General features: G+C 43.3%; 1 protein-coding gene across 1 annotated transcript; it reads right to left on the reverse strand.

Moving 5' to 3' along the window:
- Positions 1–269: 269 nt before the first annotated feature.
- On the reverse strand, positions 270–14,820 carry c1qtnf4 (C1q and TNF related 4). The gene is given in 3 exon segments (XM_048263506.1): positions 270–1,520; positions 1,523–1,720; positions 14,627–14,820. Coding segments are annotated over 2 exon segments (1,149 nt in total). The 5' UTR covers positions 1,713–1,720; positions 14,627–14,820; the 3' UTR covers positions 270–561.
- Positions 14,821–20,609: the final 5,789 nt, after the last annotated feature.

Here is a 20,609-nt window from a genome sequence, read left to right on the forward strand (position 1 = left end):
GGATTAGTGTGTGCTTCACCTCACTGTGTGTACACTGTGTGCTGAGTGTGTTTCACTAATTCATGGATTGGGATAAATGCAGAGACCAAATTTCCCTCAAGGGATCAAAAGAGTATATATACTTATACTTATAGATCTCAAAAGAAAGAATAGTCTGATTACTATTAGGGTCAATGCTCTAGCTTTCAGCACTATGGTTGACCTTACATGAAATAGTATTATTAGCGTCATTAGCAGGGTTGTAGACATCTCATTTCGTTGAGGGGTAGTACAGGAAATCAGTTTTATCCAGTTCTGTTGCAAAACCATATGGTTGCTTTTAAACCACAATGATGACAATTTATTAATGGATAAAAAACAACAAGACTCTTTCCAGCGATAACCTTTACAAGGTGCACAGTCAAGAAGGAAGTCATATATTAATAGTTTCCTGGTTTAAAATACACAGGGGTAGAGTTTAGAACGGACTATGACACATTGACAAACATATCAGATCAATATGTATCCCAGCAAGCACTTTCCCAATGTTCATCCATAGGACCCCTCCCAAATTCCTTTCAGTTACGGCTTTGTGTTTTGCTGCGGCTGCTGCTGCTCCTGTACTTTCTGCTTGGGGGCTTCAGGGTACACCAGGAAGCCGGTGAAGGTGATGTACTTGGCGTGGTTGCTGTAGGCACCGAAGCCGTCCCGCTGGTGACTGTACAGCCAGACGGTGTCACCGCGCTGCAGCTGGAGCATCAGACTCTGGCTCTGGAGGGCCTTCTCCTGGTCGCTGTCGTCATAGATCATGGCCTGCACCTCCAAGTGGTTCTTCATCAGCTTGATGGACAGTGTCTTGTGCGGGAGCTTCCCAGCGTTGAAGGCGAAGTAGTAAGCACCCGGCAGGCGGCAGGAAAAGGTGCCGGTGGACATGTTGAAGTCGCTGCCGATGTTGACGAAGTCCGAGTCAAAGGTGATGGGGTGGTGCTCAGTGTGGCCTCGGTCCACTCCCACGATACTCTGGGTGCGGCCCACGGAGAAGGCTGACCTGGGATCTTCCTCCTCCTCTTCCTCCTCTTCTGTCTGTTGCTCTTCCTCAGCTTGCTCCTTCTCATCCTGCGCTTTCAGGATGTTCTCCCTGGCGTCCGGGATGACCTTGTCGGTCTGGGCGTTCTCGTGAACCACAGCCTCGTTCTCGTGGCGGTTCGTCGTCTCTTTGACGACCGGCTCCTGGAAGCTGTAGGTGTCAGGGTAGATCAGGTAGCCATTGAAGGTGGTGTAGTGGCCCGTGTTGCTGTAGATGGCGTAACGTGGGTCGCCATGGAGACGGAGCCAGACGGTGTCGCCGAAGTCGAGCTGCAGCATGGCGCTCTGACTCTGCACTTTCCGCTCCTCGTTGGCGTTCTCATCGTAAACGATGGCCTGCACTTCGTTGCGGTTCTTCATCAGCATGACTGACAGGTCCCGGCGGGGGAACTTCCCCACAGTGAAAGAGAAGTAGTACGCCCCAGGTATCCGACAGCGGAACATGCCTGTTTGGGGTCGAAGTCGCCGCCAATGTTGACATAGACCTTATCAAAGGTGACCACCATCTTGGGGCCACCCTCCATGCTGTTGGTGCGTGCTACAGAGAAGGCCGATCGCTGCTCCACGTCCTCTGTCAGACGGGCAAAGCCCCATGCCAGGGTCACATGACTCAACAAGCCAATCAAAAGAGGCCAGGTGTGCTTCATCCTCTTTTCTGTGGGGATCAAAGAGAATAAGGGTTAAGTTAGATTTGATAACCTTGAATTCTTGTCTAAAATAGCCCACTTGTATTAAATCTCAAATCTCAGTAGTTGCAGTAGAACATTTTTTCTCAGACAAGATTAGGTCATAAAGGTCACTGGCCACCTATTGTCATGAAAAAACATCAAACAGTATTAATAAATCATCTAGGAAGCTTATCCAACAGAGAGGCAGCCTACAGTAACAATTTGAGTTATTCTGCTTGAATGCTATTTGTTGGAGATTTATGCTTTAGAGATTTATACAAGACACTACATTTTACAGACCTCAGACCTGTCATTCTTGTGTCATTTTCAGATATTGTAGGGATGATATACTAATGTGAAAGAATTTACAAACACTCAAACTGCAATCAATATTTTTGTCTGTCTGTATTTTCTGTATTTTTGTATTTAGTCTTTCATTTTGTGTACACTGCTTTACATTGTTTGCCTATATTTATTTCAACTCTTTGTTTCTCCCTGCAGAGGTAAATTACAAACCTATTCACATTGACACACTAATGAGAGATAAGTAAATGCATTTTTCTGTGAAAGCCTGTTCAAACAGAGCTATTCAGAAATATCTTAATTTATTCTGGAAGCAAACAATGACAAAGTTACAGTGTACATCTAAACAACTCTATTAGACTTTTAATGACAGCAAACAAAAACAGTATGTCTGGTGAAAGTGAATGCATGTTTAATGGAACAATCGGGTGCTGATCAAAGTTAGCAATGTGTCAGTGGGGACAAAATTACAGTACATAAAATATTCATCATAGCAGGAAACCTGTAGCGCAGGGAAACCTGCTGTGGAGCCTTTACTTTATAGTGAATTGCTATTTACAGCAGGCTTTTCTATCTCATTCCAAAACAATGCAATCATAAAGTGGCATTCTCTAGTGTTTTCTGAGTGATGATTGTATAATGATGGAAGTGATGGTTCTGTTTTTGTAAAGATGATAAAGGTGCAGAAAAGTGAATCAATTTAAATTTATTCCATTTATTTATACACAGGCTTTCTGCATCTGCACTTGCAATCTACATCAGGCAGTGCATGCAATGTTACATAATGGCATTTTCAATTATAGTGCATATATTGATTTTAAACCATTAGTCCAATATTATGGAAAGCACTCTGAATGTACTCTGACTGAGTAAACAAGACTGATTTGCATTCTGATTCCCTTGGCCCATTCAACAACTTCCTCATATTTAACAAACTGGCATGCTCTGGATTCTCAAGGGAACAAACACGTTACTTTTCCGTGGGTGTTCAGAGCAACAGGCCAATGCAACAGAAGCAGATGCAAGACTATCACAGTGCAAGCAGTGCTGTCCACAGTTTTCATGGGTGGAGGAGGCTGGCGATAGACTCCAAGTGGAGCACAGCACTCAGAGGACTCTGCCTGCAGGTTGAAACACTTCTCTGTGCTGTGTTGTGGGATCACACAGAAGTGAGTCTGCATTAATTAGGAGCTAATTACTACTGGGGAGCGCACACTTGACTTGGCTAATGAAGGAGCTGCAGAAGACAGAGAGCTTGATCAATGTGTTTATTCCTGCTATGCATGCTATTGGGGGTGCTATGCTATGCATGCTATTGGGGCTGCTTTCATAGAGGGATAAGATGGTTCTGAATATGCAGATCATTTAACACTTCAACTCTGAGAGACTGTGACATTGCTTTCCTTAACTAAGCAGTGATGGTAATTAAAAATACAAAATGCACAACAATAACTGGCCTTGAGGAGGGGGTCAAAGCAGAGTAGTGTTACCATAGTGTTACTACTGCTCCACCACCTCCAATCATTATTTGGTCAAGCTTCCACAGGAATGTGTCTATGATAATTTCCAATGACATTATTTTGTGTGTTCTGACTTTTAAAAAACCCTTTAATACCTCATCATTGCTGGATAAAATCTTCAAAGGTATAAAATGAATCGGCACTCCACACCCTAATGTTACAAGACCTTTTGCTAATGCTCCTGCTACCTCTTCATAGCGCACAAATTCCTTTTAATGCTTCATCGTTCTTTTGAAGCAAATCACTTGGAGATATTTGGGCCTTTCTTGGCTTTGTGCCAGTGGTTTTGCGCTACAGTAATGTCAGCCAGCACAATTTGGTTTATAAACAGATGCGATCGGAAGTGCTAAGTAGTGTGTAATTCTTGGATGATCAAGCCTCGACACAGATTGCATTAATCAGCATGATGGCAATCCTGCCCTTACCCTGTTCTTCTGTGATGTGGGTGTCTTTTAAAAATATTTTTAGCCTTCAAATGCACCACCTTCCACAATGAATAAGATTGCATTAGATTTGTTTTGGTAAATGGAATGGTTTTTGATGCTTTTGTACAAAACATGCATTTTTGACTAATTTTCCATTTCAAAAGCTATGACATATTCCTGATATGAATTAAATATATAACATATATTATATTATATTATATTTTAGAAAATATAGTTTCTATGTTTGCTACTCATAGCACTAATCACAACACCACTGTCGTCAGCACTGCTTAATTTAACAGCTTGCAGATGATACAGTTAGTCAGATGACAGAGGATGGATCTCTAAGGATCACTCCTATTCTCATTCATTTGTCACATACAGGAAACAGTGGCAGGCCTTTTACATCTGTGCTATCATCACCAAATGTGCTAGGGCTAGACCTAATGACACTCGTAGGGCAGAGAGCAGTTCATCATGCTATTATGCTGCTTATCTAGGGCATCATAATGGGCTTGGTAGAGTACGCTAGTCAAAGTACTTCTTGGTGTCTTTGTACTGTGTTACTGAATCCATCCCTCAACAACAACAGCTGCAAGGCTGCATGCTATGAGGGAGAATCCCATGCTAGGGTGGTCACAGCAAAGCAGAGCGGTGAAAACAAGGGCAACCAAAACACGCTAATGAAAAAAATAACTCTCTGTCATGTTACTTAATGAGACCTCAGAGGAGGAGAGATTGCAGATATTTTCTGTATTTTTTAAAAATCCTTTTACCCACTTTTGAACAGATGTGAAACGCTCAACTGACGGCCCAGTTTTGTGTCAAATGAGGCTTCAAAACAGCACAGTTGTGTCGTTGCTGTGCTATCTGGTGAGAGGACTGCCTAGTGTGTCTGCCATCTTCGTTCAAGCCTGGCACACACAGATATCCCTGTCATAGCTGTGGTTGATCCCTGTGTTTTGTATGACAATTCCATGGTGTGAAAAGATACAAATAAAAGGCTATAATTGCCATGGTGATGACAACAGAGAGGAGCACTGAATTCAGACTCTTGGTGCATCATCTCCATAGCAAAAGCCTTTAATGGCTGGATATTGTATGTTGTCCCAATTGAGCGCATGGTACAACAAGATGTTAGATTGTAGAAGCAATCTGAAGGGACTCATTCTGCCTCTGATCTGTAAAATGACAAGCTTCACAAAACTGTTTCAAATCTGGATGAGGCTCTTTCATTTCTGGAATGGCTGAGGGGAATTGTATTATGGACAAATCTTATGGCAGACACTAAAATGAAAGAAATTGAAAATGGAAGAAAGAAAAATAGATAATGAACCTTTGAACAAACAGCCACAGTCAAAGGTTGGTTTCTTTGGCCCCCGGAATACAGTGAATGAGCATCCACAGCTTTCTTATTCATGTTAATCACCTGGTGCACAGACCATGGCCCCCAGCAAAATAGCTATACGAGAGGGTTGTGTGTGCGGCCCTTTGAAATGGAAATCACTACAAACCCATAACATCCAGACTGGCTCGTCCTGTTTTTAAGGGAGGCTATTTTAATCACATGGATAAAATGCTGGGATTCATTCGTTTTTAACGAGATGCAGTGAATAGCAAATTGAGATGGGGCGTGGAAGGTGAGGTGTGTGGCTATCACTGGCACTGTTGAGATAGATCTGCATGTGTGTGTGTGTGTGTGTGGGGGTGAATAACTCAGCCTGAGAAGTGCTGTTGTGCTTTGCACAGCTGCCAAGGTTGATGAGGTTGTACCCCTTGGAATAACACACAGATGGCAATACAATAAAGTGAGAAATGTTTATATGAACTAACAGGAGGAACAACATGTTGACTTAGCAGTGTTTCCATTGCCATATAAAATATATACCTTGCAAAGTAAAGCACTGATAATTAAATGTGTATTGAATTAAGGGTGTGATACTGTAATCAAGTGCATTCTGTCAGCTTAGTTACACAGTTCTCAGGAACAGAGACTGTTAATCTTCACAGAAACCTGACGCAGTTGCTTAGACATTTTAATGTTATTTATAAAGAAGCATATAGGATTAGGATACCTTTGTTAACATGTTAAACACATCTAATTCATTGTATCAATATTCAACAACTGGTTGCAGCCATGCACTTTACTGAATGCTTGACTTGAACCCTGAGGGGCAGGGGAGGGATCATAAAGTTAGGTCAGTTTGGAGGGAATCAATAACTGTGTTTTTCCATCACATCAAGAAAAATCAACATACTTCTGAAAATAACATAGCATTCTTATATATTTCAAAGGGCAACACAATATAATGTCCAAGAATGACACTGTACTGACGCGGGTTCAGTTTCATGATACAGGGTCTGTTACACTGTACGATTGTCCATATTCCTGTCTCAGTCAGTGAACGAGGCCAATCCCTGTGCTAGGAGTGAAATCGTGTTGACACACTGAGCCTTGTGCCAGTCACTACAGACAGATATCGTTCATCGTGACTCATTCAACTCACGCCACCAAAATAACTGCTGAGGGTTCGCACTTCACATCACAGTCAGATTTAAGAGGCTGAAAATGCGCCACAGTTGCGCTTAACAAGAATGGGTGATGGAGGTGTTTATTGGTAGCGGTGTCAGAGGGGACTTTTGGGTCTCCATTACCTCAAAAATGGGTGTCCATGGGTGATGGAGGTGGTAGCGGTGTCAGAGGGGACTTTTGGGTCTCCATTACCTCAAAAATGACCCAATTTATTTTGTTCCAATGAGAGATTTTACATTTTTACTAGAGTTACATGCTCCTTGGCAACGTCAGTGCCGAGACAAAGTTAGGGAAAGGATTCTATATTCTCCAACTGACTTATTGACTGCTTTTAATTTACGTCTATCATATCTCAATGGAATGCTCATCTAATGCAAGTCAGGCTTCACCTCTTCAATTCATTCATTTATTTACTTTTTAGTAAATACATATCTAAATATGAGTGTGCTGGCTTCATCATAGCTGAAGAACACTTAGAAATACAGTACATGTTTAAAACCTTGGTTTTTGCCATTTTTAAACCCAAACTGACTATCCTTCAAAAGAACCATTGTGTTTACCAGTTGCATATATCCAACAGAGGCATTTCATATCTGAAGGTTTGAGCCAGTAGGGGTGTGGGGCCTGTCTCAGTCAGTCCATGTGTCTGGTGAGAGTGATAACAAACATATTCCAGGCAGAAGCAATTTTTGGGAACAACATTTTCATTTTTTTTTTCTTGAATGGAGGCACCATCACTTCAAAAAATAGACAGAAAAAATAGAAAGACAACTCTGACCAGGAGGGTTGGGACTGCAGAATTTAAGCATGACCGAAGAGAAAATAAATGATCTAATTTGCATCTCTGACTTCCTACTTTAAATAGCATTAATTGACGTAACATTAATATTAACACAGATGGGTCCATTATGTAAGAAGCGCCATTATCAGTTCAATGCTTTGTTATGACAGCAACTAAACACTCCAGGGTTTGAGGGCTTATTTTTACATTTGTTTTCTCTCTCTCTCTCTCTCTCTCTCTCTCTTTTTCCCTCTATTCCTTTTGGACCTCTCTCTCTCGGTGCACTGAGAGGAAGAAAGCGATCATGAAATCCCAGTGACTCTTGTGTTTGTCTGGCCGTTTTGGCAGGCCGCTGCTGAGGACAGAGTGCATCACTCATCGGGCATAAACAACAGACAGAGAGGCTTTATTTCCCTCGCTGCCGCACTCTGAAACGAAATCTCCTCCGTTCCCGAAAAAATGATAGAGGCCTTTTTCATCTGTCCTTGCTGCTCCAGATGTCCCTGCGCACTGGCGGGCACAGATATCAATAGCCAATGACCACGGGGTTCCTTTCACCCTCTAAATAGGACACACGAGAGCCAAGGCACACGGCCGAGGGTGGACGCCCATGAGAGCACGAAACACACCGATAGGAACAGACGAATTTCTTTGTTTTCCTAAAACGTCCAAAAACATTCCCCTCTATCCTTGCATGGAGCTTTGAGTAGCACTGAGGCTACATGCAACTGAATATGGGTCTGCTGCCAGTGCAGACAAACGGCACTGCACAAGAAGTCTTTAAGTCCTCAGTGCCTCTCTCTTATACAATCTTAGAGATTGGTCTCTCTTGATTCACTCTACTAAATCCCTGTTTGGAATCTGTGGGTGCTGAGAATAATGCCTCTGCTAAAAGCTAAAATGTTCACACTGTCAAAACAATTGTCTCCAAAATTTCCTGTTGGGGCTTGGCTTGATCATCCAATGTTTCTTTTGTGCATTTTGCCAGGAAAAAAAGAGACTGCACTGTAAATATAAAATTTACATAAGCATTTAATTGGATGTGAATTCATTTGGGATCCACCTTCATTGTGAGATGAGAGTACCTTCTTCAGGACGTCTTTATACTGTAGGCGGAATCTATTAGTGATGAAGCCTCCTTCTGCATATGCAGAAAACAATCTACACTGGACCTTAAGCAAGAGAAAGGTAAGAAAGTCTGATGCATGGACACACATCTATATGCACACTGTATGTCTTCACATGGAGACAAACACAACATGGACACAAACACAAATAAAATTTCACACATACAAAATCTCTCTCTCTCTTTCTCTCTCTCTCACACACACTCACTGATAAAGACACACACACACACACACACACACACACACACACACACATTGATAAATACACAAACAGACACACACACACACACACACACACACACACACACACACACACACACACACACATCTATGCATACAGCATCTCTGTCGACTTCCCAGGAAACCCAAATCACACTGGCAAGCAGTCACAAACAAACTGTGCGCAAATATGGCAATCTGGACCGACCTCAAACACAAGCCAAATGAGGATCTATCCATTCTGGCTGTTGCGTCAGAGGAAGGGGGATGGGTGTTATAAAGTTGCTTCTGAATCACACTTGAAAAGACACAGAAAAATGATGGTGGAGAAAGTGAGAATAAGACCTCGGCTTCTGACAGATTTAGGTTAGCTCCTACCTCATTACAGCTATGTGTGGGCTGCGAGGAGAGATGGTGTTTATTATGAGTCTCTCTCTCTCTCTCTCTCTATCTTTTTTGTCTTTCTCTTTCCATCTCTTCCCCTTATTCAGTGACTCTCCACTCCACTTACAGTAATGCGGTGGGTATATTTAAAACATGACATTCACCATCATGATGTAACAGCATCCACAGTAATACTTATGCAACTTATTAATTACCAGAATATAACCGTATGTGGATGCCGTGCACAACCTAACCTTGACCTGAACTCTAATTCTAAGCGGGTCCATACAAGTCGTTGCATCATGAATTGACACTTGAGATGCGAGACTGACAACATGTCACGTTGTTCTTGTACACCCCACAACGGTGTTGAATGAGAAACATCACACACACACACCCACAAACACGCACACACACACATGCAATAGCGAGTGTGTGCAGGATAGAGAAGGAGAGAAAATAATTGGCTTTAGTGGAATGCACAGTTTGTTTACGGAGTTGACTCATCTATGTTCACAGCTACCAGTGTTTTTCTCCGTATTTTCTTTATAAACAACTATAAGCCCCATGTTATCTCACACATTTACCATAATTCTATAAAAACACCTCATCTCCACTTTTTCAAACACACACATTATGATTGTACAACACCATTATGACATTATGCAGTATCAGTGGTCACAATGGGCACTGCGTACTGTACTTGCCAACGCCATCCATTGCAAACCCCTGTAGGCACGAACAAGGCTCTTCAAAGGCAATGCAGCTGTGTCAAATCGGACAATTATTCTGCATGGAAAAACAAATCAATACAACTCTAAATTGAGGAGGGAGCTCCGCGCACTGTGCATGGCATGGCCCTCTGCGTCTGACCTCAGCGAGGCTTGTGGTTGTGCTCTGCTCTCCACCTGCAAATTGTCTGAAGAGGATGCTTGGACAGGGAGAGGAGACGAGATGAGAGGGAGATTATGGGATGACCTACTTTCTAATGAAATCTCTGTTGCAATCAAATGTCCTATATATGATATAAATTTGCATTTGTTGCATTGCTGTTTAAATCAAGGTCTGAGGCAACTGGAATGAGGGGAAAGTTCAACAGATGTGAAGGGTGCATACATTTTTCTCAGAGAGAGAGAAAGTGTGTGTGTGTGTGTGTGTGTGTGTGTGTGTGTGTGTGCATGTGCGTGTGTGTGTGTGTGTGTGTGTGTGTGTGTGTGTGTGTTGAATTGAGTGTATCTGTTTGTTTGTTTGTTTTCAGCATGCTACATTATGTATAACAACAGATCTTAGAATGGATCTACCCCTGATGTGGTCCTGCCCTGGCTCTGGCTTATTGTGATAATGTCCCTGCTCTAAGCAGGCGCTGTATTTCGCTGTCACAGGTTAAACTTGTTAAAGTAATAATACATACAGATTTGGAACGTGTTATTCGCTATCTGATTTTATAAACAATATGTGCACACATTATGATATTGTTTTGGACAGTCCTGTATTTGACTAAAATCTGCCCCTTAAAAACGCGAATCTCAATCTCAGTGGAAAAACAATCTCTGTGGAAACTGTAGAATTTTCCTGCAGTAAAATCTCTTTCAATGCAGTAACGTTTTTCCATAACTAAGAAACCATTTAAGGGTTCTGTGTAACACCCTTAAACAAATTAAGCCTTAAGGGTCATACTTAAGGAAAACAACTCAAGGTGTTTTGTCCAACAAACCGGCCCCTGGCCCTAATTTGATCTGATCTGATCATATGGACCTGGTTCTGTCCCGGAGTCACCTGCTGCCCGGGTCCCTGGCGGCTCACTGGATCACTCTCCTCTCCAGTAGGGTGCTCTCGTCCGTGGGCCGGCGAGATGAGGGATTATGTGCTGTGGAAATAATAAATGGCCCTACGGTATCTGCGCCAGGATAATATTGCTCATCTGTTTAATAACAGGGCTAATTATTCACACTAATGAAGCGTTCGCCACCACCACACCACCTCCACCCTCACCGCCACCCCTGCTGCCTTAGTCTCTGCCCACAACCTCTCTGTCCTTTCACTGACGGCTGACAGTGAGGTCCCCTAAGTATAAGACAGCTGTCTTACCGAGCTGACACAGTATTGATCACACTGTGTGCTTGCTTTTTAAGCTCTGCTCAAAGAGGTTGGTAGGCTGTCCAAGAGCTTCTGCAAATGTCTACGTTTATATGGCCACTTCAGAGGTTTGTCTGTGCATTGCTTAGTGTAAATGGACTGTATTGGCTCTGAATAAAGAATGGTAACAATGATATTGAAATACAATTTCCTGTGTTGCTGTCCATAGAAATACAGACAGAAAACAAATGCATATGACCTCAGCTAAGCATAAAGCTCTCATATAAATAATCTGATCTCATTGTCTCTTTTGATACCCTGCACAGTGTTTCCCTCTGTCCAGACTTGTAAAATCTATCCACAGAAGTATGTTTTAATTTGGCATATACATGACCCAGAAAGTGTGGTGCATCCATGCCTTAAGAAGGTTTTCTCTCTCTTTTTTTCTCTCTCTCATGCACTTTCTCGCTCTTTCTTTCTCTATTTCTCTCTCTCTCACTCACTCACACATTTTTTCTCTCCCTGTCTCTCTCTCTCTCTCTCTCTGGAGCCTTTTTATCTCACACAACACCACCCTTTCCAGTCCTGCCATTACCAGTTAGTGCACTGGGAGATGTCATCTCACCACTCAAGTGGAGCAACGACATGAGGCACGGATCTGTCTGTTCCCACACAGAGCTCTCATACAGACAGAGAGAGAGAGAGAAAGAGAGAGAGAGAGAGAGAGAGAGAGAGGGAGGGAAGGAGGGAGGGAAGGAGGAAGAGAGAGCATGAACGCAAAGATAGGTGGGGTTGGTTGAAAAAAACAGTAAATGAAGGCAGGAGGAACAAAACGGTGTAAAATGGTGGCAATCCAAATGACAGCACAGGCAAGCTGAGAAGATAGATAGATAGATAGATAGATAGATAGATAGATAGATAGATACTTTATTGATCCCCGAGGGGAAATTCAGGAAAAAAAAAAAAAAAAAAATGATGTTAAAAAAAAAAAAAAGATGTTAAAACACTGACAGGAGGATGTTCACCCGGAGAATGGAGGGAGGAGAGAGAAGGCAGGGAACACAGGAGATGGGTGACAAAAGAAAACACACAGAGGTGGGTGACAAAAGAACACACACAGAGGTGGGTGACAAAAGAAAACACACAGAGGTGGGTGGTGTTAAAAGTGAGAATGGGCTTTTGGTGGCAATGCTCTTACTAAAAGGACAAGAGGAGAAGGACAAGAGGAGAAGGACAAGAGGAGAAGGACAAGAGGAGAAGGGGAAGGACAAAAGGAGAAGGACAAGAAGAGAAGGGTAGAAAGAAATGGGGGGAGGAAAAGGAGGAATATAGAAGGGGAGGAGGGTGTGAAAGACGTTTATCACAGTTCTCAATCTATAGTATTGGGTCTTCATTCTCAACCTATAGTATTGGGTCTTCATTCCTCTCAATCTATAGTATTGGGTCTTCATTCCTCTCAATCTATAGTATTGGGTCTTCATTCCTCTCAATCTATAGTATTGGGTCTTCATTCTCAATCTATAGTATTGGGTCTTCATTCCTCTATAGTATTGGGTCTTCATTCTCAATCTATAGTATTGGGTCTTCATTCTCAATCTATAGTATTGGGTCTTCATTCCTCTCAATCTATAGTATTGGGTCTTCCTTCTCAATCTATAGTATTGGGTCTTCATTCCTCTCAATCACTGACTATTTTCCTCCCCCTCTATCTCACCACTCTGTGTGGCATACTGGTAAACACACTCCCCAACCCTATAATCAATAAAAACATTCACCCGCAAGACACACACACACACACACACACACACACACACACACACACACACACACACACACAGATACACAAAGTATTTCCTCTGCTCTTCAACCAGGTCATGGGATTCAGCCACTGCGCCCACAATGAATTGGTCTCCACGTGTCCCCTCGGCAATCCATCATCCCTGGCCGGGACTAACAGCCTGTAGTGCAGGCTCCGTCGCTGCCCATTAAGCAGCAGTGTTGTTGCATTCCTCCCCAAAGACGCGGACAGCAGCGAAACACTCGCCCGTTTCTCCCCACCTGCTCGTGGGCAGAGTTGCCTCACACAGCCAACAGAGACATTCGACTGAGAGAGGAGGGAGGGAGGGAGTGTTTGTCAGCACACAAATGAGTTACTCCACTTCTACTCATCTGATAGCCCTGCCAAAATGGTCTTTGAAATGGTCTGTTTAATTCATAGACTGATTAAAAAGTATATATATTGGATTGATCATATAAGTGATACGAAACGCTACTTTTGCTTCCTTTTAATTAATTTTGCTGAAATTGGTAATCAGACTGAAATATGTTCATGCTGTGTCAGTTGTGCTTGTGCAAGAGTATGCCCTGTCACACAAAATTCACAATGGCTGACCACAAAATAATCAATAACTGACAACATGAACTGTTTTTCAACCATTCACCTTTTCTCCTCCAAAGCAGCTCTCATAGTGCGTCACCATAACATGATTCATACCCAGGTGTGCTATGTTATCAAACACAAAGCGCTTCTTCAGTCCAGCCCAAAACCTTTAAACCATTTCACTGTTTCATCATCTGATTAATCGTCTGCTTTATTTACACATGCATCTAATAAACATGAATCTATTGATATTATATATCAAACATGCCCACTCAGAAGATCTCTGTCATTTGCAATGATTTAAAAACAAAAAAAACTGACATTCTGAAAGCCCAGCAAGGTGCTTACAGACAGATAAGCCTCAGCCCAAACCCCTCTGTTATAGTCTGTTCCTAATTCCTAACTGTTACTTTTTGTTTTGTGGTTGGTAGACCTCCCCAGCCAGGATCTGCTTCCCTTATCTGTTCTCTCCTACAGCTAGCTCCCATTCATAGACCCAGGTGACTAGCTCACAGCTCCAGGGCGTGAGGTCTCTATCCCTGACCTCCACCTTGATCATCTACTCCACGCTTCGCACAGATGAAACACTTCTCCCCCGAAGGAGACCCATGAAAGTCTTGCTTCCACCTCTGCCCCCCCCTCTCTGTCTTTCTTTTCCCCTCTCTCTTTCCCTCTCTCTCTTCCTTTCTCTCTCTTCCCGTCTCTCTCTTCCCGTCTCTCTCTTCCCGTCTCTCTCACAGGCTGCCCGAGCATCAAGTGTGAACAAAGGGGAAGGAGGAAACCGATAAGAACTACACACTGAGGTAACTGATAAACCTCGTATCTCAGCGCCACATCAAAACACTCCTCTGTTCTGCATTCGCTCCCTCTCTCTTTTAACAAAGGGATCGAGCACCATGTGCTTAGCCAAAAGCACAGGGTCAAACACGCCGTGTGCCCTTTTGCTCGCTGCAGATTCCAGCATAGATGCTAATACCGATCAGATAAAAGATGCATGCATCCTGGCTGCAGCAAAGCAGCGAGAAAGAGGGGGGGAATCCCACGCTGGATCCCACTGCTCAGCCGATTCAGAATGGGAGCAGGAGGGTGAGCAGCCTGCCCTGTGTCCTGCCCAGAAACCCGCGCCGGACCTGTGGTGTGCTTACCTGTGTGTGGAGAGGAGGGCTGAGGTCTCTGTTCAACTTCTCTGAATGAGCAGTGGTGGCTGGACAGGAAGCGTTTGGTCTCTGCTCTGCCTCCCAGAGCGTGTGTGTGTGTATCCTCAACCTTCTGCTGTTGTCTGGCAATCTGCGTCTATCTCTCTCTCTCTCTCTTTCTCTCTCTCTCTTTCTCTGTCACACACACACACATACACACACACTCATAGGAGGATCTGAGAGCAATCGAGGGAGGCTTTAGGTGGTAGGGGGACTCTGGAAGGACGATTAGGAGTGCTACTCGGGCAGCATTCACCATGGGGAGATGCAAGGGGGGTTGGGATTACAGAGGGAATGAAGGCACAATCTGTAGAGGGTGGTGTTCAATTAGGTTTAATCTCTGACAGTATCAGAATGTGTTATACTGTATGTGTGTGTGTGTGTGTGTGTGTGTGTGTGTGTGTGTGTGTGTGTGTGTGTGTGTGTGTGCGTGTGTGTGCGTGTGTGTGTGTGTGTGTGTGTAAGATAGCAAGTGTTACTGTGGGCATGTCCATTTGTGCATGTGATGCTATGTAATATGCTGTTTACGATATGATGTGATTAAGAAGTCATACGTGTGTGTGTGTGTGTGTGTGTGTGTGTGTGTGTGTGCGCACCATGTGTAAGCTTGGTGTCCATTTATCTCTGTGAAGATTAAGATACGTAGCAAATACATAAAGCCATACCTGTAAAACTCAGTGTGTGTGTGTGTTCAGTGTTTAAGCACTTAAACACGGGATCTAGTCCGTACTGAGGGTTTTTCAGTATTGCAACAATAATGGCAATTTCGCACTCTTGTGCATGATTATAGTCATTATCCTGATTCCCAGGAGGGCAGAGAAAGAAAGAGAGAGAGAGAGAGAGAGAGAGAGAGAGAGGGAGGGAGGGAGAGGGAGAGAGAGGGAGAGAGGGAGAGAGGGAGGGAAAATGAGAGGAGAGGAATAGGGTGGGGGAGGTATAGAATTCTCTGTGAGAGTCGAGTGCACAGCACAATTATCACATTGAGATATTTTCTCAGGCTATCATCCTTGCTGTGTGCACAGGCACTTTGTAACCCAGTGCTAGGTTGATATGATTTTTTGGTGTGTGTGTGTGTGTGTGTGTGTGTGTGTGTGTGTGTGTGTGTGTGTGTGTGTTGGCGGGTGGGGGGGGGGGGTCCAGTTGGCACAGGTGTAGATCTCTGCAAGGATACGCCAAATGTTTGGATAGCACTGAAAACAGATGAGCCCTTTCAGCCAAAAATAAAATTGCTCAAAGACAGACTGTGAGACATTTACGCTGTGAATCCATCCAGGTACTCTAATAGTTCACCAGAGAGTCTCTCTGGTGGACATGTTTGCCATTTCTGCTGGTTATATAACGAACGACCCAGACAATTTGCAGAAGTTGCACAAGTTGCACCAAAAAAAAAGAAAGAAAACAAACGGACAAGCGTGAGCATCTGAATGAAACGTCCCGTCCTTTGATCCTGCGGCGGCGTGAGCTCTAATACGGCTCTGTGGACTTTGGAGGGGACAGTGGAGAGAAACGAAAGGCACAGAAAATCCCTTTGACACTTTCTCCGAGAGAGCCGTGTCGGAGAAGAGAGGAGTGCAGCCCGATAGGCTTTGGGAGGATAAGGCTTTGGGAGGAAAAGGCTTCTCGGCCAGAAGAGTGACAGGTGCGTGTTCGGGTGGAGATAAGGAGCGGGCGCTGATAAAAGTAGCACATTAAATTACCGCCCCAGCAATCCACAAAATAGTGCTGTTTCGGCGAAATGTGTCATTAAACTTTGGATGATAGCACTGCTGTGTGTGTGTGTGTGTGTGTGTGTGTGTGTGTGTGTGTGTGTTGTATTTTGTATTTTGTTATCTTGTCCTCTTTCTGGGGAAATGAGGGGAGTGCAAAAGCCTATTTTTAGTTTGGCTTGTTCTACAAAAAAAAATACTAATAAGAAATCTAGGACAACCTGGAATTTCAAAGAGGTCCTGGTCAGAGATGGATCAAAGCAACCTTACCTCCAAGGGCTTGCCTTCATTTCCTCCAAAGAACAAAAACAGCAAAGCTGTGAGTTCAACAGATGAAAACCATAAAAAACAGATTATGCCTGTTGAAGACTGAAATATGTAGTGATCACATATCTTATATATGTTATCATATATAAGTATTCATGAACAGAATTTCAGAAATGTTACAGTTGCATTTATGTTAACAGTCTCGAACTAATTCCTATAGTTCTAATTATCACTTCTGTTTCCTCAAATGCATCAGTCATTCCAGTATAGGACTAAATGGGTGGAATGTATTATGTGTGATGGAATGTGCCTATGTATTTTGCATTGAGGGATGCAAGATGTCAAGTCTGGTTGCACGGATGTTGGTTTAACATAATATTGCATGTATCTGCTTGAGCTATATTAATATTTCAAATAAAAAGCCATTTGCTCATGGTTTGGCTCAAAGAGGTCAAATACATATCAGAGACTACATACTGTTTACTGGAAGAGATGAATGTCAACTAATGTTTGAAATATGGTTTTGTATCTGATTGTGTGTGTGTGTGTGTGTGTGTGTGTGTGTGTGTGTGTGTGTGAAGTAACTAACAACATTCATTCATTAATTCTATAAAGACTGTCTCTTCAAGACAACACAATTACATGATTAAAAAAAAAAAAAACCCTGCTGATAGTAAAGGCTTTGAAATGAGACTGAACACCAGTGGTTTTGGTCTGCATACAGTATTTCAAGGCAAGCTCTCATTAAAAAATATGCAGCTACCGCTGTTATACATGGAGGAATAAATCATGAATAAAGGCAATGTGGGGGACACCTCCACTCCCTGCTCAAGGCCAACTGAGAAGAACCAAATGAGATGGATGAGACGCGCACATCACCACCATGAATAATTAACTTAAAAGAGGGGTGTGATCCTCGGAGCGGGACGAGCTTGTCATATTATTAGTCTTCTAGGGGTTTCATGACCAATTTTATTCAGCCGTCTGCATACTGTTTCTTGGAAATGGAGATGAGACGAGATGACTTGAAATCAATTATTTCATTAGAATTTGTTTAAAATCTGACAAATAACAAATCAATTGACAATGTTTTTAAATCATTACTAATGCTAGTAATTACTGTATGGTTCCTGACTACTAACTGAAATGGCAAATTAGTGGACTGTTTTATTCATTTTGTTTGCTTGAACTTAATTGATTCTTGTTTGTACTTAAATTAATAGTTTTAAATTGATTCATGAAGTTAGTCTGCAACGCTCAGAAACTTACAGTGCTAAGATGCCTGGAGGAGGAGACAGAAATAGCAGGGATTTGGAGCTCAGGAACCAGTATGGTGTCTCCAAGGAGGTAATCCCACCTAGTGCATCCCTGGCAACCTGCAAACAAGGCGACACTTCTGAAATTTCCATCCGTCCCTCGTCAGTCTGCCTCCGCAGGAGAAACTGCCAGAACGCAGTGCAAAACAGACACTACAGTTTCCCTTCAAAGATGTTTGCGGTAGGGTTTTATTTTTTTGCGAATAACGTGTGGGAGGGATAAGCATGCATAAAAGCCAGGAATGATTTTGCTTGTTTTGTTTCCCTCTCTGGCATGGGTTTGCATGCAGTTGCCCTCGTAGAACAAATCTCCAGAATGCTATTACATCTCCACCTGGTTCTTTGCCACCAGCCCTCCAGGGTCTCACAACTTGAGCCCCACCAAACCTCCCCTCTCCCCCCACCATATGAGAGAGAGAGGGGAGTGGGGGGGTGAAACATGGGCATGTGGCCTCTACCACATGGCAGTGCCCTGGGGCTGCCCAACCTCCATGTGTCTCACCCACTCCACTGTGTCACCCAAAGCCAAGGGAGTGAGGAGGGGGAGGGGGTTGGGTTGGGGGGTTTATCAGTCGGCTGTGTGCAGCAAGGACCAGGCTCGTGTGGGTGGACATGAGTGGGCCTCATGTGTCCTGGCTCTCTTGGATGACATCCATTTGTGGATGGGTTATTTTTAGGGAAGGATCCAAGGCAAAAATTGCCTCTTTTGTTTTTGAGAGAGAGGGACAAAGAGTGTGCAACAGAAAGAGAGAGAGAGAGAGAGAGAGAGAGAGAGAGAGAAGATCTAGGACTGCAGGCTTGGATCATTTGATGTTGACTTAAGAGGGATTTCTTTCATGGCTTCCTGCTAACGTTGATGGTTAAGTGGACTTTTTTCCCCTGGAACCAAAGATGAGAGGTTTTCATTTCTAGCGCAGTCTGCAGCAGCAATCCCTATAAACAGAAGAGCTCCGCTTCTTCTCCTCTCCTTAACATTCCTACAGGAGCAGCGTTTGGCTGCACACTCCTCTCTACTCCCGCTCTCTGCTGTGTGCTGTTTTGAGATTCCCCTTCAGAGAATAAAGCCACCCCCCCTTTTAATCTCCCTCGCTTCGACTTACAAGGAGCCAGCCTTGACATGTGGCCTTGACATTAAACTCTGAGTGGACCCAAATCACACACACTTTCATTTACAAGGACATTTACTGTTACACTTGTGATTGGCCAAAGGTGTGTTTGGGCTTGGGCATATTGCCTCTTTCAGCTTTTTGCTTTCAGAGCAGCCTAAGAATTTTTGTAGAACTGTTCCAAGGATTTCATTTCATATGTTTTTAAAGCAGTGTTCAGCTGTTTAAACTTATGAAGAACTTTCACTTTTTGCTTTTATTATTCTTCTGTTCTTTGTTTTAATGATTAGTATTTTTGTATGGGGAAAAAAAACAATGTGAGTTCTTACTGGAGCATTGTCCTCAAAGCCTGTGTTGCTTATTACGGTCATGAATTTGGGTTTGCTCAAAACATGTTTAGAACTAGAGCTTATGGCCCTTAACTCTCACTGCACACACTCAGATTCCAATACCAAGGTTCCATGGGGAAATTGAGAATCCTTGTGGATGTGGGGTGTTTCCGCACGTATGGTATCTACTCACATTACTTGATGAGACCCTTATCAGCAGAGCTTGGCAATTACTCAGCCTTTCCATGCCTCAAGTCCAAGAATGCCGCAGCAAAACGGGATTCAATTACCTTCTGCCACCGACATTCACCCCCATAGATAACGCTCGGCAGACACGTTTTCTAATCGTGACTAAAGTACTTAATTAACACGCAGATGAGATAGTATTAATTGCTGAACTCAACGGACACACTTGCGTTGCACTGCTGCAACCCAGACGAACCCGGGGGAAAATGTCAGGTTGCCTGCGAGTGAGACGAGATTCGACTCGTGGAAAATGTCAGCGCCGAGAAGAGCGGTGAATCCGTGCATGTAGCTCACGCTGGTCTCACGCTGGTCTACCTCCGATGAGCCCTTCTGTTCGAATCTTAATAAGATGAGACAGTGAGCAGATGCACGAGACAACAAGCATCCTGGGCTGCGACATAGTTACAACAGCCTTATTTCATGGTCAATTAAGCAAGGGGTTCATAACCTAACTACTATAATATGTTTCCCACTGTTTCGATTTTAGACTGATAAGAAGATGGACTACATGAAGATGTGACAAATCAAACCCACTCTTCACCAATGAGTGCAGTGTTTTGGTATAGACAGCAACCAGTGAACCAGACTGAAGTCCCAGTGTAGCCCAGCTAACTAACATGCCTCCTGTGTCTTAAATCTCCCAGTTTTAAAAAACATCACCCAAACATTCAATTTGGTTTATAACAACAACGTGGTGCAGCAGAGTGCAAAGAGCTTTAGTTTTAAGCCAGAGGGTTAATTGTTGGCTGTGTTAATTTTGGCATGGCCTGTAAAATTGACCATGCCTTTTGTAGACGCTCAGGTCAAGAGTATTGATTGTACCCTTCTGGCCAGGTACATCTATGAATCAGGGATTAGTCATCAGTTCGCACTCGATGCTGTGACTGCGATGTTTCAAGGGGAATCTCTCGAGCTCAGACTTCAAAAGCCTCTGCACTTGATACGACACAAGACTGACACAT

This window comes from Alosa alosa, chromosome 14, assembly GCF_017589495.1.
Source record: "Alosa alosa isolate M-15738 ecotype Scorff River chromosome 14, AALO_Geno_1.1, whole genome shotgun sequence".
In the NCBI taxonomy this organism is placed as follows: Eukaryota; Metazoa; Chordata; class Actinopteri; order Clupeiformes; family Clupeidae; genus Alosa; species Alosa alosa.